At 42.9% G+C, this 19,641-nt stretch overlaps 1 protein-coding gene across 12 annotated transcripts in view; it reads left to right on the top strand.

Moving 5' to 3' along the window:
- JAKMIP2 (janus kinase and microtubule interacting protein 2) overlaps window positions 1–19,641 on the top strand; it is a 59,717-nt gene that overhangs the window by 18,406 nt on the left and 21,670 nt on the right. For 9 of the 12 annotated variants that reach the window (XM_048960447.1, XM_048960443.1, XM_048960452.1 and 6 more), the window contains exons 1-5: window positions 1,100–1,225; window positions 13,886–14,154; window positions 15,371–15,868; window positions 17,065–17,274; window positions 18,343–18,441. In XM_048960447.1, coding sequence (XP_048816404.1) covers window positions 14,026–14,154; window positions 15,371–15,868; window positions 17,065–17,274; window positions 18,343–18,441 — 936 coding nt within the window. In that variant the 5' untranslated portion in view covers window positions 1,100–1,225; window positions 13,886–14,025. Of the gene's footprint in view, window positions 1–1,099; window positions 1,226–1,377; window positions 1,799–6,017; window positions 6,126–13,885; window positions 14,155–15,370; window positions 15,869–17,064; window positions 17,275–18,342; window positions 18,442–19,641 lie in introns of those variants that run through there. The other 3 variants (XM_048960445.1, XM_048960444.1, XM_048960446.1) reach the window with 3 other exon arrangements.

The raw sequence follows: 19,641 nt of genomic DNA, 5'->3' as shown, positions 1-19,641 counted from the left end.
CACCACCTCCCTGGGCATCCATTCCAGTGCCTGACCCCCCTTTCTGAAAAGTAATACTTCCTCATGTCCAGCCTGAATCTCCCCTGCCGTAGCTTGAAACCGTTTCCTCTGGTCCTATCACTAATGACACGAGGGAAGAGGCCGACCCCCAGCTCACTACAACCTCCCTTCAGGAAGTTATAGAGAGCAATGAGGTCTCCCCTGAGCCTCCTCTTCTCCAGGCTGAACATTCCCAGCTCCTTCAGCCTCTCCTCCTGTGGTCTGTGGTCCAGACCCCTCACCAGCTTTGATCTGTTTCTTGAAATGGTTTGTTTCCTCTGTGTTGCAATGCTTAGCAAAAGCCAACACCGGGTAACAACAAAGAATAAAATGTGTATGTCTTCAGGTTTTCTGTAAACAGAAGAGTTTGCTTTTGCAGAACAAACTCCTTACCTGAGGAGGTTCAGATTTATCTCCCCTGTAAAGCAGTAGAAGAAAGAATGGTGGATGTGTTCATGGGCTGGCACACCGCATCTCTGAGCGTTTAGAGATGAGGACGCTTCTGAGGAACCCAAGAGCAAGGTCTTTTGTGGCCGTGGCTCTCATTGGGCTTGGCTTACACCTAAGAAGTCTTAGTGCACTGCAGTTTATTTAGATCTACGGCTAGTTCCCACTGTGTCCGTGTGGGATTGAACTGGCACGTTAAAGGACGCCTTGCCGTAAATGTCAGCGCCCTCCGGCCAGCTCTGCGGCCTTCTCGCTCCTTTCGGCAGGGCTTTCAGCTGGGGAGCCGTCCTGTGGAAAGGCGCTCCTTTCGCCCGCTGGGAGCGGCGCGTCGCGGCTCCGCCCTGACGGGCCTCTCCGCTGGGGCGGCCCGCGCCCTCGGGGGTCCCGGATTTCTCGCCCCGCTGCTGGCGAAGGGCGGCTCGGCTACGACGGGCGCTGCCACGGTTCCCCGACCCCGGCACCGCTACCAGCCGGCGGCCCCGCGCCCCTCCGCCGCGGCGTTGCCATGGCTGCGGCGCTGCGGCGGCAGCGTCGGTGGGGCGGCGCCTGCCGCAGACCCCGGCCCGGCAGCGCAGGCCTCCGCCGCGGGGAGGCGGCGGGGCGGGCGCCCGCCCTCAGCGTCGGCGCGCAGGAGGCCGGCAGCGGCCGGGGCTGCGCGCTGGAGCCGCCGCGGCAGCGGGAAGATGGGAGCGCCGCACCCGTCCTTCGCCGCTCAGCATCGTCCCCTGGCCGCGGCACAGTAAGAGGCGGGGGCTGCCTGCTCCCACCGCGCCGCAACAATGACGGCGGGGGGCCGGGACGGGAGCGGGGCCGGGGCGGCGGCGGCGTGGAGGGCGAGCGATGGCACTGAGATGGAGGCCGAGGAGGCGGAGGGGAAGCAGATGGGAGCGAGGAGAGGAGAGGAGGCAGGGATGCAGGTGATGATGGCGACGGCGATGGAGGGAGAGGTGTGGCAAGGATGCAGCCCGCAGCCGTGTCGGAACCCGCCTCAGCCTCCATCCCGCACCATTGTGCTCCAGGTCCGTCATTGTCTCGTCCTCGCCACGGCACGCGGTGCTGCAAATCGCTGCCTGCGGCGGAAGGAATTTTTATGGAGCTGAATTCGATGCGCGGAGCGGCGCAGCTGCGATGGGCCTCGGTGAGATGGCACTGAGCTGGGCGCTGGCGCAGCTGAGCAGGAGCAGCTGTGATGGAACTCCCCTGGTTTATTTTTACTTGTGGAGCATCTTTGCCTGTTCAGCGTTGCACGAGGTTTATTTCTGTGTGGTTTTTTTGGAAACGCACCTGTACGTGTCTCGGAGTCTCAGAGCTGGTGGGTTTGTGGATGTGTGTGAGAACCCGCGAGCTTTGCCCCTTTGTACGCGCAACACATCTTTTTTCTGTTATTATTGGACAGCTGTTAGCTGATGGAATGCGCCAATTAGGCTGATGCACAATTTACTCTTAGGTCATGGAATTGCTGCCCCTCAGCTTCATGATGGCTGCTTAGGACAGCGTCATGCATTTGGGCTGGTTTATGGCACTGAACGCTCATTTGTAGACTGTTTCTGTTTTCTTTTCTGAATATACATATAAAAAAGATGCTGAGCATGCCCTGTAGGTTGGGAACATAGAGATGTGTCTTCTTCGAAATTGTAATTTGAACTCTTGTAAGGAAAAAAATAACGACGCGTGTTGTTGAAACCTTTGCGTTCTGAGCCTGCCCTGTGCATTACAGTAAGGTGATGCCTTGGGTTCTTATTCTCAGTCTCTTTCGTCTTTTGGGTCAGATTCTGTGTGTGTGCGTATACCATGCCCTGTTTAGTAATCCGGGCTTTCTGTGCCCAGTCTCCTAGGCAGAGTGTTTGATAACCTTGTCCTTGTCATATTTTGGTGGTTTTTGACAATTTCTCTTCTTCCACTGGCCATTCCCAAATATGTCTTATGAGTGAGAGCCTCTGTGTCCGCCTTACTAGGAAATGAACACAAAGTACAGCTGCATCGTGGTGGGGTGTTAAGAAGAAAGTTGTCTGTTGCCATTTGTAAATGTGCGGTAGGGTCTGTGAGACATTTTATTATCAAGTTGCTGGAAAATGCTGCATAATTTCTCTGTCATTACAATGGATAAGTAGCCCTTAGGTGTTCAAGTCAGGAAAATACTGTGAAACACAACGGTGTTTCACAGAACGGTGCTCAGAGTAATTTTCAGTTTTGTTTTCTATTCATCCAGTTGATATTTCTGATACTGTGGTTTAAAAATTGTATAATAATAGCCCCCCAACTTGTGAAAAAAGATATGGTAATGGATTCTACTGTCATAAGGCTGGTGTACAGGTGTTGAAATCCAAGTAGTTTGTAAATTACAACTTTTTTCTTTTCACCTTTTGAATGAACTTTGGGACTGACCATGGTGTGAACTCATTTTTTACTACTGTGAAATTTTTCACTAATGTAAGTGGGGGTTGCTTTGAACTGTGGTCAGTATTTATGCTTTCTATTTTCTTTGTGAAGTTGTGAAACAGCAAAATAATTCTCATCAGCTACCTGAAATTTGGATCACGTGGTCTGTCATGCTCCATATCTTCTATGTTCAGCCAGGTTTCTCTGCAACCCCTGTGCATCATAGCATTGCAATGTTTGGTTACTGCAAAATAAATGATTAAAATAATTACTTCAATTGATTTTACGACAGTATGTTTGCAGTGGATGTTTCTATAAGAACTAGACTGCTCTAATTCCCAGGCAGGAAGCTTTTCAAAGTTCCTGTATAGATCTGTATCACTTCAACATCTGCTCTTGACTGGATTATAACAGTCATGTTTTCCCATCTTCAGAGACAGATTCTCTGCTGCCTTCTTTTTAGTCATCATCTACGTCTGTGCAGGGCATCAGTGCAACTCTGCCATCAGCTTTCAAGATCCAGAATCTTTATTACTTGTTTTGGTATCTTTACGGTCTATTTGAATTTTTCCTTTAAAACATCAGGACTGAAAATCCAAAATGCCCCCCCCTCCCCTCCAGTCTAATTTATTTGTTGCAGGAGTTGGGGACCTGTATAGCAAGTTTATCAGCATGTTGCTGACATGAAGTTGCAACGAGTGTATTTAGCAACTTTGTGGTAAATGACAGAAAAGCTGCAGATGGCACTGTGAAGTATCCGATGAACTTGAAAGGAAAAAATAGAGATAAGCAAGTGCTTTTCTGGATGCAGGCTTTCAATTTGGATCATGGTGGGTTGCTGACAAACTGTGGCACATCCTGAAACCTTAGGGCCTGTGTGGGTTTTTTCCTGGAAGATCATGTTTGGACATTGCAGCCACTTCCCTTCACTGCTGTCAGAATAAAAGCAAGGTGAACTGAGTTGTGTGCCCATCTGCCTCGCAGTTACATGAGAAAGAGGCAAATGAATGCAGAAAGTATTTAAGTACATGACTACAATATGAGAATACTCTCAGTGAACTGTGTAACAGCAGCCAGCAAGTAATGAATACACCCGAAGAGCCAGTATACCACAATTCTATCTTCAGATGAAATATAATTCTGTGATGAACAATAAAACAATCAGATTAAATTTATTTTTACACAATACAGCAAAATGACTGATTTGAATTAACTGATAACCACTGATATCAGTAAATAAGCTCAACTAAATGTCCAACAAATGTGGAAATTAAAATTGAAAAGAAGAAATGCAGTTAAAACTTGCGTGGAGTGTCCAGAGTAGATGAGAGTAATCAGTAATGAGTGAACATGTAAAGGTGGGAGAAATGGTAATTGCAGGTTTTCTGAGCATGTTTCTCTTCTATTAGCACTGGTTTGTTAAAATTCAGTAAGCAGACTTTTTTTTTAATTGATGCATAAATATTTTTCATTATTCATTTGTGCAGTGTATGCAAAATCCATATAACTCTTAATGTTACAGGTGTTTGAAATTAATTATAACCAGTACTCAATTGTTTTGTATGTCTTTGATGTAGGATTGGTGTACAAATAAGGTACTGAATAGTATTCAAAAGACCTGGAATTGCATTAATCCATAACATTTTATTATAGTTCAGTGAACATAAACACTTTTTTGTTCCTGAAGTTCTGTTATTAATAGATAAGTCTTTTTTTTTTTTTTTTTTTTTTTTTTTACACTATGCTTTTTTGTATTTAATATTCAAGGTTCTGTGAGCTGATGTTTTCTGCCTGTATCAATGAGGAGGAAAATGAGATGCAGTCACTTTTGCAGAATCAGCTCAGAGAATTTGCTGCAGTTTCATAGGACCCTTAGTAATATTCACTTTCCATCTCCCCTCCCTGAATAGAAATTGTAATCAGTTATAATCACTCTCAGACAAACAAAGGGTGTTTGTAGACCATTGCACTTGAAGTACATGTAGTAATTTACAGCTGAAAGAACAATTGTGTGGATTACTATTTGATAGCTTGTAACTGAATGAATGGTTGTATTAATTAATTTGGAAATGCTTTAAGGAATTAAGCTGTAAGACGAGAGTGTGCTTTAGAGGCACAACTAACTGCAAATCAGCATCCACGTATATTCAGTGGTAAGCATTACTGGCTGAACGGACTGGCCTGTTTTTGCAAAGGTCTGTGTTAGCAGATCACTTCCGTATTGCTTTGCGTGTTTTGTGGGTCACAGAATGACACACGTGTTGCCCTTTCCTTGAAATATGTGGTCAGTGTCAGTGATCTGCATGGTAACCTGCGTAGGATGAAGTCAATGAAGGTGTAAGCATTGTTCTTGAAAGCAGACTGTAGGGCTCTTGAGGGCTTGTAGACTGGTGCATCTATCCTTCAACGTACGATAGAAGGGTAAAAATCACAACAATCAGAAATGAAAAAGAGCAACTCTGGTAATATTGTATCTCTAAGTGAATAATCTGTGTGTTTCTAGTGAATTCTGTTTCTAGCACTGCTGTTTCTAAAGAAAGGCATTTTGACTCGAAGGTGTGTTGAAACAGATAAGAGGACGTTCACATACACACTTGTATTTCTGCTGGAAAGCTGATCTGAAGAGACAAACTGTAATGCACATTGGCTTAGATTTGTACAGCTTGGAGTATAGCCTGTGGTAATGGGAACATGCAGAGTCTTATCCCAGGCAACTTAAGTGAGATACAGGACATGGGAAGTTAGAAAGATATGTTCATCAGGTTCTGAAGGGCACTGACAGCGATGCAGAGAGAGGAAAAAAACCCACGGAATCACACAATCATACATGTTTTGAAGATATATTGAACTTACAATGGACTGTAGGAATGAAGTGATCCGGTCAGAAGCAAGATGTCCAAAGAAGGAAAAGTCATCAGAGAGATCTACATTGTTAGAAGTGAGGAAGGGAGATTAGAACACAGAGTTTTCTTATTCACTCTGACATCTTATGTAAATCCCCTTTCATCAACTGCAGGAAGAATTTAGCTAAAGGTGTGTATGGGAACTGCTGAGTCACGGCCTGAACCTCTGATTAATCACCTGAGGTGAGCCATGAGTCAGCCAGAGGAGCACAGGTGAAGGCAATTCTCCTGTGCTGCCGAAAGGGGTGGAGCCAGGTTCCACTCCTCCTGGACCTATTTAAGAGCTGGCTACCAGAGGGGAAGGATCTCTTCTGGAGATCCCCTCTTTTGGTGTCTTCTGGTGAACTCAACCCAAGGGTAAGTTCTTCCACTTATTCTCTTTTTGTGATCGTTGTCTGCTTTGCCTTCCTCTCTTGATTATATTGTGATTATAACATCTTGATATCTATTGATTATACACAATTATATTGTGGTTATAACATCTTGGTTATACAAAGGTGGCAGAAATTCTTACAGGCTAACTCCACTTTTAATATAAGTAGTATTTAAATATCTGATAGCTTTTAGTGGTGAACGTTTTGTTTTCTTGCTTATATGCATTTTGATTAAATAAAATATGTATTTGCTGGCTTATCAAAATCAAAAGAAGGGCCTGATAATATAAATTGTGGAAATTGCAGTATTTATCTTTCAGGCTCCGTGTGTTTCTCTGATGGGATTTGACTGTGATCCTACTTGCATAACATTCCTTTACAAAACAGCTTTCTTGGTAAACCATGGGTGGGCCTGGAGTAACGTTGGAAGCACATGACCACCAAAATGTCTTCTAGACCACCGCCTTGCAGTGAGCTGGATGGCTGCTGGACTTCATCCCTTTTCTGACAGTTCTGCTGTTCTTAAATTGAACGTCTGTATGGGAACTGTTGAGAAAGGGCCGGTCAGCCCTGGGAGCACAGCTGCAGCAATTTACCTGTGTGACAGGAAGGGATGGAGCCTGGCTGCTCCTCTCTTAGACCTCACTTAAGGGCTGGCTGTCAGCAAGGAAGGATCTCTGGTTGGAGATCCCTCTTTGGTGGGGCTTTCCTCTGTGAGCCTGGAATCTTCTGATGTGGGCAAGCGATCTTCTTCCCTTCCCTTACAGCACCTTTCTAGTGTGCTCATCCTTCTGGTTTTTACACCTCTGTTGCACCGCCTTTTTCCATCGTATTATCTGTCTAATTGCTACCACGTCTGATCTACATCCATGTATCTTTCACTCTTTGATTTCCCTTCAGAACAGGGAAGAATCTTGTGTTTTTACCGGTAGTGTTCTTGGTGAGCACTATGTTGTGCTAACTTCTAGGAAAAGAACTTTGTGAAAAGGAGACAGATGGTATTTTAGCCACAGGATACTAGAATTTTGGTTTAATATATCTCTCAGCTTTGCTGCAGATAACAATAATGCTTCTGTCCCCTTTTGACTGTTTCCATGGTGCTACCAGCAACTTGGGTAGAAATGTTTGGCTCACTTTATAGAGCAAGGGCCAATGGTAGTTTTAGCAGCCTAGAAGCACCAGATTTGTGCTGCGTTCCTTATATTGAGCCTGAATCTGAGGGGTATTTTGTGTGTAGTCCTGGAGGAATTTCAGTATTATTGAAAATTGCTGTGGCATTGATTAAATATGTAACTATTAGACTATGAAATTTTTCTGTTAAAAGCTGAGTTGCTTCAGTTTTTTTTCTGAAGAGCTGTTTGTCACCATTTGGTGAAGTAAAACATGTTAGCTGCTAGCGTGTGAAGTTTGCCATGTCCTCACTATAAAAAGAAGTATGGAATAGAATTGTGTGAAGGCATGCAAGCATTTACAGTATGTCTGATTTAAGACTTTGGGTTGGCCTTGGGATGCTGAACTGTGATTTCATACAAAAATAATGCAAACCACTCTTCTAAATGCAGTTTCCATTAATCTTTTTTTTTCCATTGTGTGACATAACACAAAGAATGGAGTGCTATGGATTTCTTGAATATAAGCCAGAATGCTTGGGTCAAGAGTCAGGAAAAAACTGAGATGGGGTAGGCTGACCTGTCCTGGCATCCTTCTCAGGTGGAGAGTAGGCTGAATTAGCATGTGAATTGTTTTCTGGCCAGAATTGAAATACTGAAGGATAGTCAGTTTAGGCTCAATAGCTTCTGTTTTCTCATACTGTTAGAACCACCTCTCAGTGAAACAAATGTCACCTCCTTTAGTGGAGCAGGGCTTTGGAAGTGTGAGAGACTTGTGGTGGCTACCATCTGCTGCCCTGAGAAAGCAGAAAACTGGAGTATAACTGTAATTTAAGTATGGCCCTTAGAGCGAGCTCTGATGGGGTGAGACCCTTCTGCTGTGAGGAAGAATAAAGCTCAGTTCTTTTAACTGCAACTTAAGATAAAATCAACTTGTTCTTTGTTAAAGCAACTCGCCTAGGTGATGAGACTACCTTAGTAAAACACATAAGAGCAAACAAATTATGCAGTCTAAGAATTCCCGTTATTCTCTCTCCGTTGTTTTAGATGCTGTTATCCCCAGAAATTTCCTCCAGGCCCCTGGTCTATTTCAGAGAATGGAAAGTCGATCCATCTGCTCTTTTACAGACAGTTGATCCCTTGAAATGGACAGAGGATATGAGTTATTGCTTATAACAACATCCTTTTAAAAACACTTTTTCCTTTTTGGTAGAGGCTTCTAAGAAAGGTGAATTTAGCTCTGAACTACTCGGAGTAATGAAACTTGATTGTGGGTGCAGTGTTTCTTGCTGCCAATGGACCTGATTACAATTAACAGGTCACTGAGCTAATACTTTTTAAATACGGCTGAATGGTGACTGTCAGCTGTGTGGTGGTTGCTCATGTTTCCATTGGCCTTTCATGCAGAGAGGACTTGAGGCCTCGGAACCTGTTGTTACCTAGGTTGCTCTGAAAATAATGCCTCCTATTTATTTTCATGGCAATGCAAACAGATACATAGAGTGCAATAATGCTAATCGATAGGACAAGCTCTTAGCTACAAAACGCTATTTTTCAACACAGTCACTGCAGTTAGTTACACATTTTCACCAGTGGTGACGAGGAGCCTGCACCACCAGTGGTGACGAGGAACGTGACAACTTGCCAGTGACTTGCTGTTTCACAGCTGCTGTGGTGGTGTCACTACAAGGAAGCACGGCCCATGCTGTCCATCTTTCATTAGCTGCTCTGCCGTCACATGGCAACAAAATGTAATGCAATAATGACAGGAAGGTTCAACATCTGCTGCCGTACTGCCGACATCTGCTCTGACACTAGGCCAGTATCACAAAAGAGGAGTTCCTCATACTTTGCTTACTTTTTAATAAGCATCGCAGAATCAAGTTTACTATTATGGGAAATAAACCGTATCAAACACCATACTCTGTGAGGGAGCGTATGGAATTTGTAGTAATACAAATGGAACTCTGAACAGCAGCCTAGTTTCAGTGAGACCACAAAATCAAAACCTAGCAGAGGAGTGGCCTGACTATAATTTGTACAGGCAGTGTCCTTTGTGAGGTTAGCATGCCGTGATTTTGTTACGAAATGCACATTTTGTCATAATACACATTAGAATCCAAGTTAATGAGGGTTTGCAGCTCCTTCACCCTGTTCGGTTATCCATGAAGGAAGCAAGTCCTCTTACAACTCTGCAGAACAGCTTGAGAATAGCAGAGAATAGGCTGCTGTCTATTGAGATTTTTTTTCTGTGCTGTAAAACCCATTCTGTAGGACAACTACTTAACATCAGATTTGGTATATAAATCTTTACAAAGCTCAGAGCTTTGTGAGCCAAAACAACCTTTTGCTACAGATTTCATAACAGTTTTTTTAGTGTTTTGTTACAGAGCCATCTGGTTTTGACAGAGGTGTTTCATGATCGTTATGTAGTACTGTCAGCAGCTCTGGCCCAGTGTGCCGGGTTCAGCAGGAAGGGTACAAAGGGAAGAGGCAGGGAGATGGGCCTGAAATAAAACAGTGGCAATGAACGGAGGGAGAAAACTAATTTACGAAATGTGATAGTGGAATGTGAGATTGCACAGTAAAATACAGTATCACTGGAGTTGAAACTAATAAATCAAAATGAGAGATAGAGTAAGGCCTTCACTTTTGGACACTAAAGCTGAAGACAGATGGCTGGGGAGCACTGCAGAGATGAGCAGCAAAAGAAGGACTGTCTTGTGACTGGTGAGCAGGAAAACAGAAAGGGAACAGTGGCAGTCTGCTGGGAATGCCAGCAATCCTCACAGCTGGTGTGTTGGCCTTCCAGTACTTGAGGGGAGTATATAAACAGGAGGGGGAGTGGCTGCTTACAAGGATGGGTAGTGATGGGACAAGGGGGAATGGTCATAAAGTGAGACGGGGAGGTTTAGGTTGGATATTAGGAAGAAGCTTTTCCCGCAGAGGGCGGTGAGGCACTGGCACAGGTTGCCCAAGGAGGCTGTGGATGCCCCATCCCTGCAGGCATTCAAGGCCAGGCTGGATGTGGCTCTGGGCAGCCTGGGCTGCTGGTTGGCGACCTGCACACAGCAGGGGGTTGGGACTGGATGAGCACTGTGGGCCTTTGCAACCCAGGCCATTCTGTGATTAACCTTTTAACTCCCAGTTCACTACATGGTGCGGAATACCAGTGACAAAAATCATAAGACCATGACAGGTATACTAATCAAAAAAGCAATCTCAATAATTATATATTGATTTCATAATAGCAAAGCAATGCAGTAAGATGGTTTCAGTATTTCCCAGATAGTAATAATAGTTTCCATTTCTTTTCTGTTCTGAAGGATACTCTAATTTTCAGGGTTTTCCACACTGCATAAATTTTGAGATATATTTTTCTTAACCAGCTCTAGACTTAGAGATTGCATTGAAATCTACTTAGACTTGGCCCCTTTACCCCCTCCCCCATCCTTGCAGGAGTTTTAATTTTTTTTTAATGCTGAGAAGGGGAAGAGATTTAGAAGTTGCACAGAGGGGATTTGTCTTCCAGTATTAATCACGATCTGGTCTAGAATTTAATGTTCTCACTCTCATAAGAGTAAATACAACTTTAGGGATAGTGACAGCCTGCTAGTTAATAGGTTGATATTGTGAAGTTATGTGGCTCTATGAATATCTTGATTTATTTTTCAAATAAGATTATTTTCTATACTGATGGTACTGCAATTTCAGGGAGAAACAGGGAAATAATGTTACCCAAAAAGTAAAGCATAGAGATGATAGATTTAGAATAATATAAGCCTAATGTTTCTCATTACTTTTGCTTTTAACAGTATTGCAATATATTGTGTGTGTTTTACTGCATTTCAGTAAATGAGATACCAGTCTTCCATGTGTATTTTTAGTGCATAAAGAAATGAACGCTTATCTTTTGGTCAGCATTTTGTGTTCTTACTTCTAGCTTACTCAGTACTTATATCTTCTGCAAGTACTTAAAAATAACTTCTATTTCAGTGGAGCTATTACATGTGGAGGATCTGCTCAACTTTTTTTTAACATGCAAACACACAGATGTCCAATTTTCTGTTACCCTTATGGTAGCTGGTGTACTTTCTAGTCAATAAAGAATACGTTTCTAACTCTTGTGGACATGGGGTGATGGGAAGTCCTAGGAGAAGGATATTTGGCATGAAGTCATTTATGCTGCGCGTGTTTGAGATGCATTAACCATTAAGGGATGCCAAGGAAGCGCAATGAATAGCTGCTAAGGCCGTTTGTCTCTTTCTGTACAGACAGATGTTTTTTTGGATACCATATGTCGCTTAGATCTCCTGGAGGATGCAGCCTGCTGAAGGGGCCATATATTTTCCTTTTTCTCTTCAAAAGTAATGTGTGTGAGGAGAATGCTTACTGCAAGTGGAGGCCATCTATGTATTTCATGACTGTGTGTGCAGTCCTTACAAGATGTCCAGCAGATCTCCTAAATGACCAATAACAACAGTTTCCTCTGTGAAGGGTAGTTTTACACTAGTGAAGGTTTTGATTACTAAAAAGAAATGCAAATCTTAACATAGGCCTTTACTGTGCCAGAATAATTTGTGAAGGGTGCACGTAGACTTAAGGTAAAGATGCCACTTAGAAAGAAATCTTCTCTGATCTCCTTGGCAAGTAGATCCTGCTGCTTCAGCAGAAAATAACAGTAGTATTGACCTGCAGTGGGAATCTGTGCTGCTACCTCTCCTTGTGCTGGAGTGTTGATAGAGCCCAGCTCTTGCTGATCATCTTTTTCGCTCTTATAAACTGAAAGGTTTGTGCTCTGTCAGGAGTGCAGCTTCTGCCTACAGGACTTTGTGGCCCAGCCCCTCTGTGCTCTAGCTCTGCCAGGGTTACAATGTGGGACCTCAATTTAGGAAGGACTAGATCTTCTGTTCCTAGGTGAAAAACTGCCAGTAGTGGTTTAACTGCAGTAATGGTTTGCTGTGATTAATTCAAGAAATAATGAAAGCAAAAATCTAGCCCTTCATTAATAATATAAAGGATGTGCTGAAAGAACGTGAAAGTTACACTGATTACAGAGTTCTCTTCATTAATTATGAACCCACCTAAGTGAAATGATTATTACAGATTTGCAAAGTAAGTCACTGTCTTAAGCAGAATAGCCAAAGTTACAAACCAAAACAGTGAGTGGAAGGGGTAGGAAAAAGAACCTGGAAGTTGTGCGCCGTGGTCTCTTCTCTACCCATAAGATCACATTGTGTTCCAGAACAGCTTCCAGCTCACATTGCATTACTGCAGGGTTTCTTAAGTGCTGCTGCAGACAGCCAGTCTCACCACAGTGTGGTCCGCAACATATGTTCAATACGTATTTCCACCCATTTTCCTAGAGTAGTCTGGAGCAGATCTCAAGGGCCCAAACCTCAAACTAGATTAATAAAGGACCCTTATTACAGTCTCCCTGCACATCTGTATGCTTGAATCCAACAGCATACACTCTTCTTTCTGTGATATAAAAGCAACTCTTTGTAAATCAGTAGGCATAACTCAAGCTGGAAAAGAGTATCAATCTGTGTCAGACTGCATTCCAAGATTCTTGGAAGTAGCTTAGCAAGGAGGGAATTAGGCCACTTGAAGAGGCAAGGTGTGCAAACAACTGACAGATCTGACAGCGAGGGTTACACTGTGTGATAGGTACTGTTGCTGGAAACTCAACCACGTTGAGTTTCTTTCTGTTTTTTTAAGTCTATAAGTGCAGACTCAGACATGGCCAGAGAGTGACTTTGAAGACTCTGCCTGTGCTTAGCATGTTAAAGCAACCCTAAAGGTGCTCATTTGGTCTGTGGTGGGCAGGATATGTGGTGTTGCCAGACCCTTGGCTGATGCAGGGAATGCTCCTACAGTGGAGCAGGGATGCCTTCAAAATGTTCTAGACATACCAGCTCATCTGTGTTTTAGTGTGCTGTTCGTGAAGCTTCCCAATCTGCATATCTTACTGATGTGATTGTGTTTAAACTTACTGCATCAGTTTGGCTAAGGTTGGAATTTTCTCCAAAATTTGGCTGAGGGACACTGTTGATGGAGTCTCCTTTGCAAAATGGCAAAGGAGACAAATTCGAGCCTGGCTGGGGGTTTTTCATATCGTTTTTTTTCTCTGCTTCTAAGGAAACTCAGAATGGTGGTGAGAATGTCAGTGCTTTTCTCTTCCTGTAGCAGTTTGTAGAATTGTTGCGTGAAAGCCTGAATTTGGGAGGCTTGGAAGGATGCAGGGGATTGGGAAGGGCAAGAGGAAGAGATTGTTGATAGAACCTTTGGACTAAAATGCCTGTTCCATCATGATCCCAAACTGTAAGGCTTGAATTAAATGACCCATCCTCTCCAGTTCTGTAGTCTCGATAGCTTTAATCCTTATTGTAAACAAATTTGTATCTTCTTTGCATGCTGTGCCTTTATGAGAAAAGGAAAAGAGTATGTACGAAATCTCTACTAGTATGTCAGAATTGCATGCAGAAGCCTGGTTGTGCTGGCATCTCCCTTGTAGGTTTTCAGACAAAGACTGCAGTGTTTTGAGAAATGAGCTATCCTGTGTTCTGTAACCATGTGAACTGTCATGCTGCAACGTCCACTGGCAAATAATAGTATGTCTAATTTCTTGCAGGGCTTCCAAAGCAGCTGAGGACAGAACCTTAAGGAATGCCATGCAGTAAGTGCTAAACAAACTGGCACAGAAAGGATCAAAAAAGATGGCAGTCTGTATTTGAAATAATTAAACATACGGACTCTCACTGATAAGAAATCATGTCCAAAAAAGGACGTAGCAAAGGCGAAAAGCCTGAGGCACTGATTGTAGCCCTACAGGCTGCCAATGAGGAACTCAGGACCAAGCTAACGGACATCCAAATTGAGCTGCATCAGGAGAAATCTAAGGTGAGTGAGGGTTTGGTATTAAAGAAGTGTCTGCACTGAAGGAAAGAAATGTGGGAAAAACAGTAGAACAGAAATCAAGATATGCAACAAAACTCTTCTCTTGAACAACAGTTTGATGTTCCTTCACTGGAAAAGATTTCTTTTTACTGAGGTACAAATTCAAGCAGCCTCTGGCCTTACAGTGAAGCATTATGCCTTTTGTAACATCTTTGCCCGTGTTCCAATTAGTGATTTTTCATCTTATCTGCTCAAATTGTTTCTAAGTATACTGTTTTTAAAAAATTCCAGTGCCTAGAAGTTGTATAGTGTTGCTGTTTTTTGAATGACTACTTATTTCAGTAAAATATATCTCTATTTCGAAGTTGAGTGAAGTAGTCCTTAAGTGTACAGCATGAAAGTCCATATGGACCTTTGTAATCCTTCTGCAGTACAGACCAACTCTGTCGTGTGCACTAAGGTATGTATGCATTGTTTCAGGCTTGTTCAGGTACCAGTGATCTGCCAGCTTTTCAGTATGATATCTAAACTTCCTTAAAAATCAACTGAGTATTATGTGTAGGTGCACGTAGGATTGTGCTGTGAAAGTGCTCAGAGGTCTCTAGTTGGGCTTAGACATATATTAGTATAAATGTATTGAAGGCTGCTCTGTAACTTTGATTCCAAACATACGGACAAATAACTTAAAAGTTGCCTATATTAAATAGCAACAAAGAACAATCCTTGTAACGACCAGTGAAGCACACTTTTCTTTAGTTTCATGTCCAAGAGCTGACTACCTTAAAGTTTCACTTATGGTTAAGAACATCTACAAAAGACTAGATGTTTTCTGGATGTTCACATTTGCAGCACACGCTTTCATCTAATTTCCTACAGTCATGAATCACATGAAATCTGTATGAATCTTGCTATTGCCAAGCCTTCTACTTCTCTGAGGAATTTGATTGAAATTAGCAGTTGAGTTAGAAAGCTGTTAGTCAAATGTCTATACAAGGACTTATTTCTTAAGGAAAAACTGAAGTATTTATCTTCAGTAAAGACATTGCAGTATCTAAGTGAAGACTTCATGAGTTGGCCCGTATTTTGTTGGAGGAGGATGGAGGAACAACTGGGGTCTGCAGGAAGCCCTTTCTTATTCTGACATGGCTGTGTGTCCAAGTGAGCTTGTTTTGGTAGCAGTATCTTGGTAGCAGTTGACTCTCATTTTATTTCAACTTAGATCGCTAAACTTGAAAGAGAGAAGACTCAAGAAACAAAGCGTATCCGTGAAGTGGAGCAGCGCAAGCAAACTGTGCAAATCACAGAGCTAAAAGCCAAACTCCATGAGGAGAAAATGAAGGAGCTGCAGGCTGTGAGGGAGAACCTCATCAAACAGCATGAGCAGGAGATGACACGAATGGTGAAAGTCCGAGACAGTGAAATCCAGCGTCTCAAGTCAGCATTGTGTGCCCTGCGGGATGGCAGCAGCGATAAAGTAAGGACAGCCCTGACTATTGAGGCTCGTGAAGAGGCCAGAAAACAGTTTGACTCTGAGCGCCTTAAGCTTCTGCAGGAAATTACTGAACTTAAGTCTGCCAAAAAGCAGGTAGATGAGGCCTTGAACAATATGATCCAAGCTGACAAGATCAAAGCAGGTGATCTTCGAAGTGAGCACCAGTCCCACCAGGAAGCCATTTCTAAGATCAAGTGGGAGAGCGAGAGGGATATTCGCCGCCTGGTTAGTAACCCTTCCCTGCACCAAAACATCTCATGTATTTTATTCTGTAGTGAGTTTGTCTCCTTTGCTTTTCAATTTTTTGGTGAATCTTAAAACTCTGCAAAGCAGCTCAGTCTGAAGAAGTAATGAAAACCTCATGTTGCTGTATCTCTGTGGCTGATAGCTCACAGTGAGTCAGTTAGAGCAACCACTGGGTGGGCAGCTAATACCACAGAGTAATGGTGATTGATTTCATCAAGACCTTGGCTTGCCAAGATCCTAATATATCTGCCATGCGAAATATTAGAAAATACATCTGCACTTGAAGTTATTAGTTTCTTTAACCCTTATGTTGGTGTTTTAAACACATCAAATCATGGCAAGAGGGAAGAGACCTTTTGCTTTGGTCTTGCCATAGCATTCAGTGAATTCATACTAATGAGAATGGGTAAAAAGAACCTATACCAGTAGTAGTGCAAGTGGCTGTATTTTTTGTATAGCTAGGGAGCTGGGCCTGCTTAAAATATTGGAACATTTGGCATGAAAACTGACAGTTCAGTAGAAGGAAACGGTGATGTAAATAGTGTCAGGAGTGGTATTTTTGATTTTAAAGCATTGTGGTTGAACACTGATAGGGAGCTATGCACCCCCCACTCTCACATTCACCTCTCCTCTGCTCCCACAGTGAGGGGGTAGAAATAATCGTATAGTAACAAGTTATAAAAAACATTGAGGTAAGGAGAGTTTAAGAAGTAAAAGAGGAAAAGATTTAAAAAAAAAAAAATTCTAAAAACCAAGAAGAAGAAATGCAAATGATGCAAAACACAGTTGCTCACCTCTGGCTGACCAATGCCCGTTCAGCCATTAAAGCATGGCAGCCCCAGCTTAGTCTTCCTACTTTTACTGTTGAGCACAGTGTCAACGTGGTATGGGTATCCCTTTGGCCAGTTTGAGTCAGCCATCCTGGCTGTGTCCTCTCCCATTCTGCACATCACATTGTGCTCAGTTTTGCTTTGTGTAAGGCTATCAAAGCTGTTACTGTAATGGTGTACAGTGCGGCTGACACCTTGGAGTATATTATTTTCAAGCCTGGGTGGTAGGACTTAGCAGATTTAAATGGTGAACACTAGTAAATCCTATTGTACTATATTCACTGAGGCTGAAGTGCTTTTGTTTTTACACACTTAACATTGTTGCTCTTGTGCTTTTATAATCAGATGGACGAGATCAAGGCTAAAGATAGGATCATATTTTCCTTGGAGAAAGAACTGGAGACACAAACAGGCTATGTGCAGAAGCTGCAGCTGCAGAAAGAAGCTCTGGATGAACAGCTTTTCCTGGTGAAAGAGGCAGAGTGTAACATGAGCAGTCCCAAGAGGGAGATCCCAGGAAGGGCCGGAGATGGCTCAGAGCACTGCAGCAGCCCTGTATGCAGGTTTTACTGACTTCTACACAACGTTTCTCTTGCTTAAATGTTGTCTTGGCCCCTGGGAAAACGTTTTAAAAATCAGTACTGCTTTGAAAGTATTGATTGATGAACGTAACTATCCGGATAGCCTGCATCCTCAAAAACAAACAGAAATTGGGAAGATGGGCAGAGAGAAGGCTGTGGGGAACCCAGGAGATTTGGAGAGCACCTCCTATTTCTGTCTTGCTTTATGCGTGTGCAGCTATTGCTGTCATTCACAAGTGTAGCAGATATGCAAATTTATGGCCTGAAATAGTGATGGAACATGTGGTGGGAAGGCATGGCCAACCCAGGGGAGTTCAGGTGTATGCAATGTGCCTAATTGGGTGGAAGGGGTGAAACCAGGATCCACTCCTTCCCAGACCTCATTTAAGGGTTGGCAGTGGAGGTGAGGGGATCTCACTGGAGAGCCCTGCATATGAGGCCTTCCAATGATAAGCAGCCTGGCTGCTGTCTTTGTTCTTGTCCTTGTTTGCTGCAGCCGAAGTCTTTGTCACCCTGCTATTCTGCACTTCCCATCACGTTACAGCATTACAACAAGGAATGCAGCTCCTTGTGACTAAGCACAGTATTTACCCAACAAGTGTGTATGCATGCACATTTTTACATATACGTGAATGAGGAAGAAGAAGGTAAAGACAGTTGATACTGAAAGGGGTGTCCTTACTTTTTTGCCTGACTTAGTGGCCCGGCAGTGTATAGGAAAAATCAATTGAGACTAGAATATTTCAGCTTTGGGGTTTTTTCCCCCCTGTAATAATAGTAAAAAAAAAAAAAAAAAAAAAAAAAAAAAGCATCAGGATCTTTTTACTATTTTTTAGAAGTAAAATTTTTTAATCTTAAAATTTTCCCAAAAGTAGATGTTTTCTTCTCCCAAATACTCATTTTTGCCAAGATGTGTGATCTAAAAAACAAATAACAAGTACAATTTGTTGGTTGTGTTGACTGGTATGTAGCTTTGGGTGATTGTTTTCCCAAATGTGTTTTGAAGAATCAGTAATTGTGTTATGTTGTTACTGATGAACAGGACTTGCGCAGGAACCAGAAGAGGATAGCTGAGTTGAATGCAACAATCCGGAAACTGGAAGACAGGAACACGTTGTTGGTTGATGAACGAAATGAACTGGTATGTGAGCTTTGTGCCGTCAGATAGGGGAGGCCAGGAACTGTAGGGCAGATGAGGAGAGGAGTCTCCAAGCATGTGGCAAATGTGCCTTTTCTATCCATTGGGATTGTCTCCTAGGGCACTTGGGGTGGCTTTTCACTCCAGAATTACTGAGTAATCTCAGTAAAGTTATGTCAGGGCGAAAATCACAATGGAAGAGTCTTGTTGGTTTCTGTGTGACTGCGTTCCTTCCTTGACCTTCTCAAGAGTTCAGGAGCATACAACATTATATGGTGATGTAAATCACATGATGCCTGTAGTCCTATACTTGAGAAGAGATAAGAATCAGCTACAGATAGAATGGACAACAGTAAACTGATTTCTGTATCTGATTTACTCTTAGGTGGTGATTTGATCACTCAGTGTTTTTACTTTCATGATTAAGAATGAGGGTGCTGAAATTCGATTCTGATATTTTATTTTGTTCTTCAGATAGGAGTCTCGGTGCACTCCTTTCATATCAGTATGGCTGGCTTGAGCCTCCTCAATATTTTTAAATCAATATTTTCAAAATAACAAGTTTGTAATAACAGTAGAAATGTGTTCACATGCCTCTCTTCAATTAGGAAAAGCTCTCAGATTTCTGCAATACTAAATAGTTTGTAGCTGTCTCATGCCATTAAATCTTCAGCCTATTTTTTCACAGAAAAAAAACCTTTTTTTTTTTTTTTTAAAAAAAAAAAGGCTTCAAAATTCTATCTTGCATAATGTGACTATAATGAATACATACTAAATGTGGGCAGGAACTGTTGGAAGTACCATGTTGTAAGGTGAGTCACAGCCTGAACCACTGATGGAGCACCTGGGAAAGGACTGGGCAGCCCTGTGAGCACAGGTGCAGCAATTTACCTGTGGGACAGGAAGGGGTGGAGCCTGGCTGCTCCTCTCTTAGACCTCACTTAAGGGCTGACTGCCAGTGAGCCAGGATCTCTGGTTGGAGTTCCCTCCCTTGTGAAGTCTTTCCTGTTTGCCTAGGTCTTTGGAGATGGTGAGCACCTTTCCTTTGTAACGTGGTTCCATCCATGCTGGTCGCTTTACTCTTACACTCCTATATCCCCTTCCACCACGTTAATCTTTCTGATTGTAGCACGTGTGCTTTGAGATACGATCAGACTGGCAATAGCTTTCTTCATTCGTAGGGTTAGGCAGGTAGTTTTGCCA

Source organism: Lagopus muta, chromosome 14 (genome assembly GCF_023343835.1).
Source record: "Lagopus muta isolate bLagMut1 chromosome 14, bLagMut1 primary, whole genome shotgun sequence".
Lineage (NCBI taxonomy): Eukaryota > Metazoa > Chordata > Aves > Galliformes > Phasianidae > Lagopus > Lagopus muta.
The sequence above is the reverse complement of the archived record's forward strand: the minus strand, read 5'-3'. Positions and strand labels throughout refer to the sequence as shown.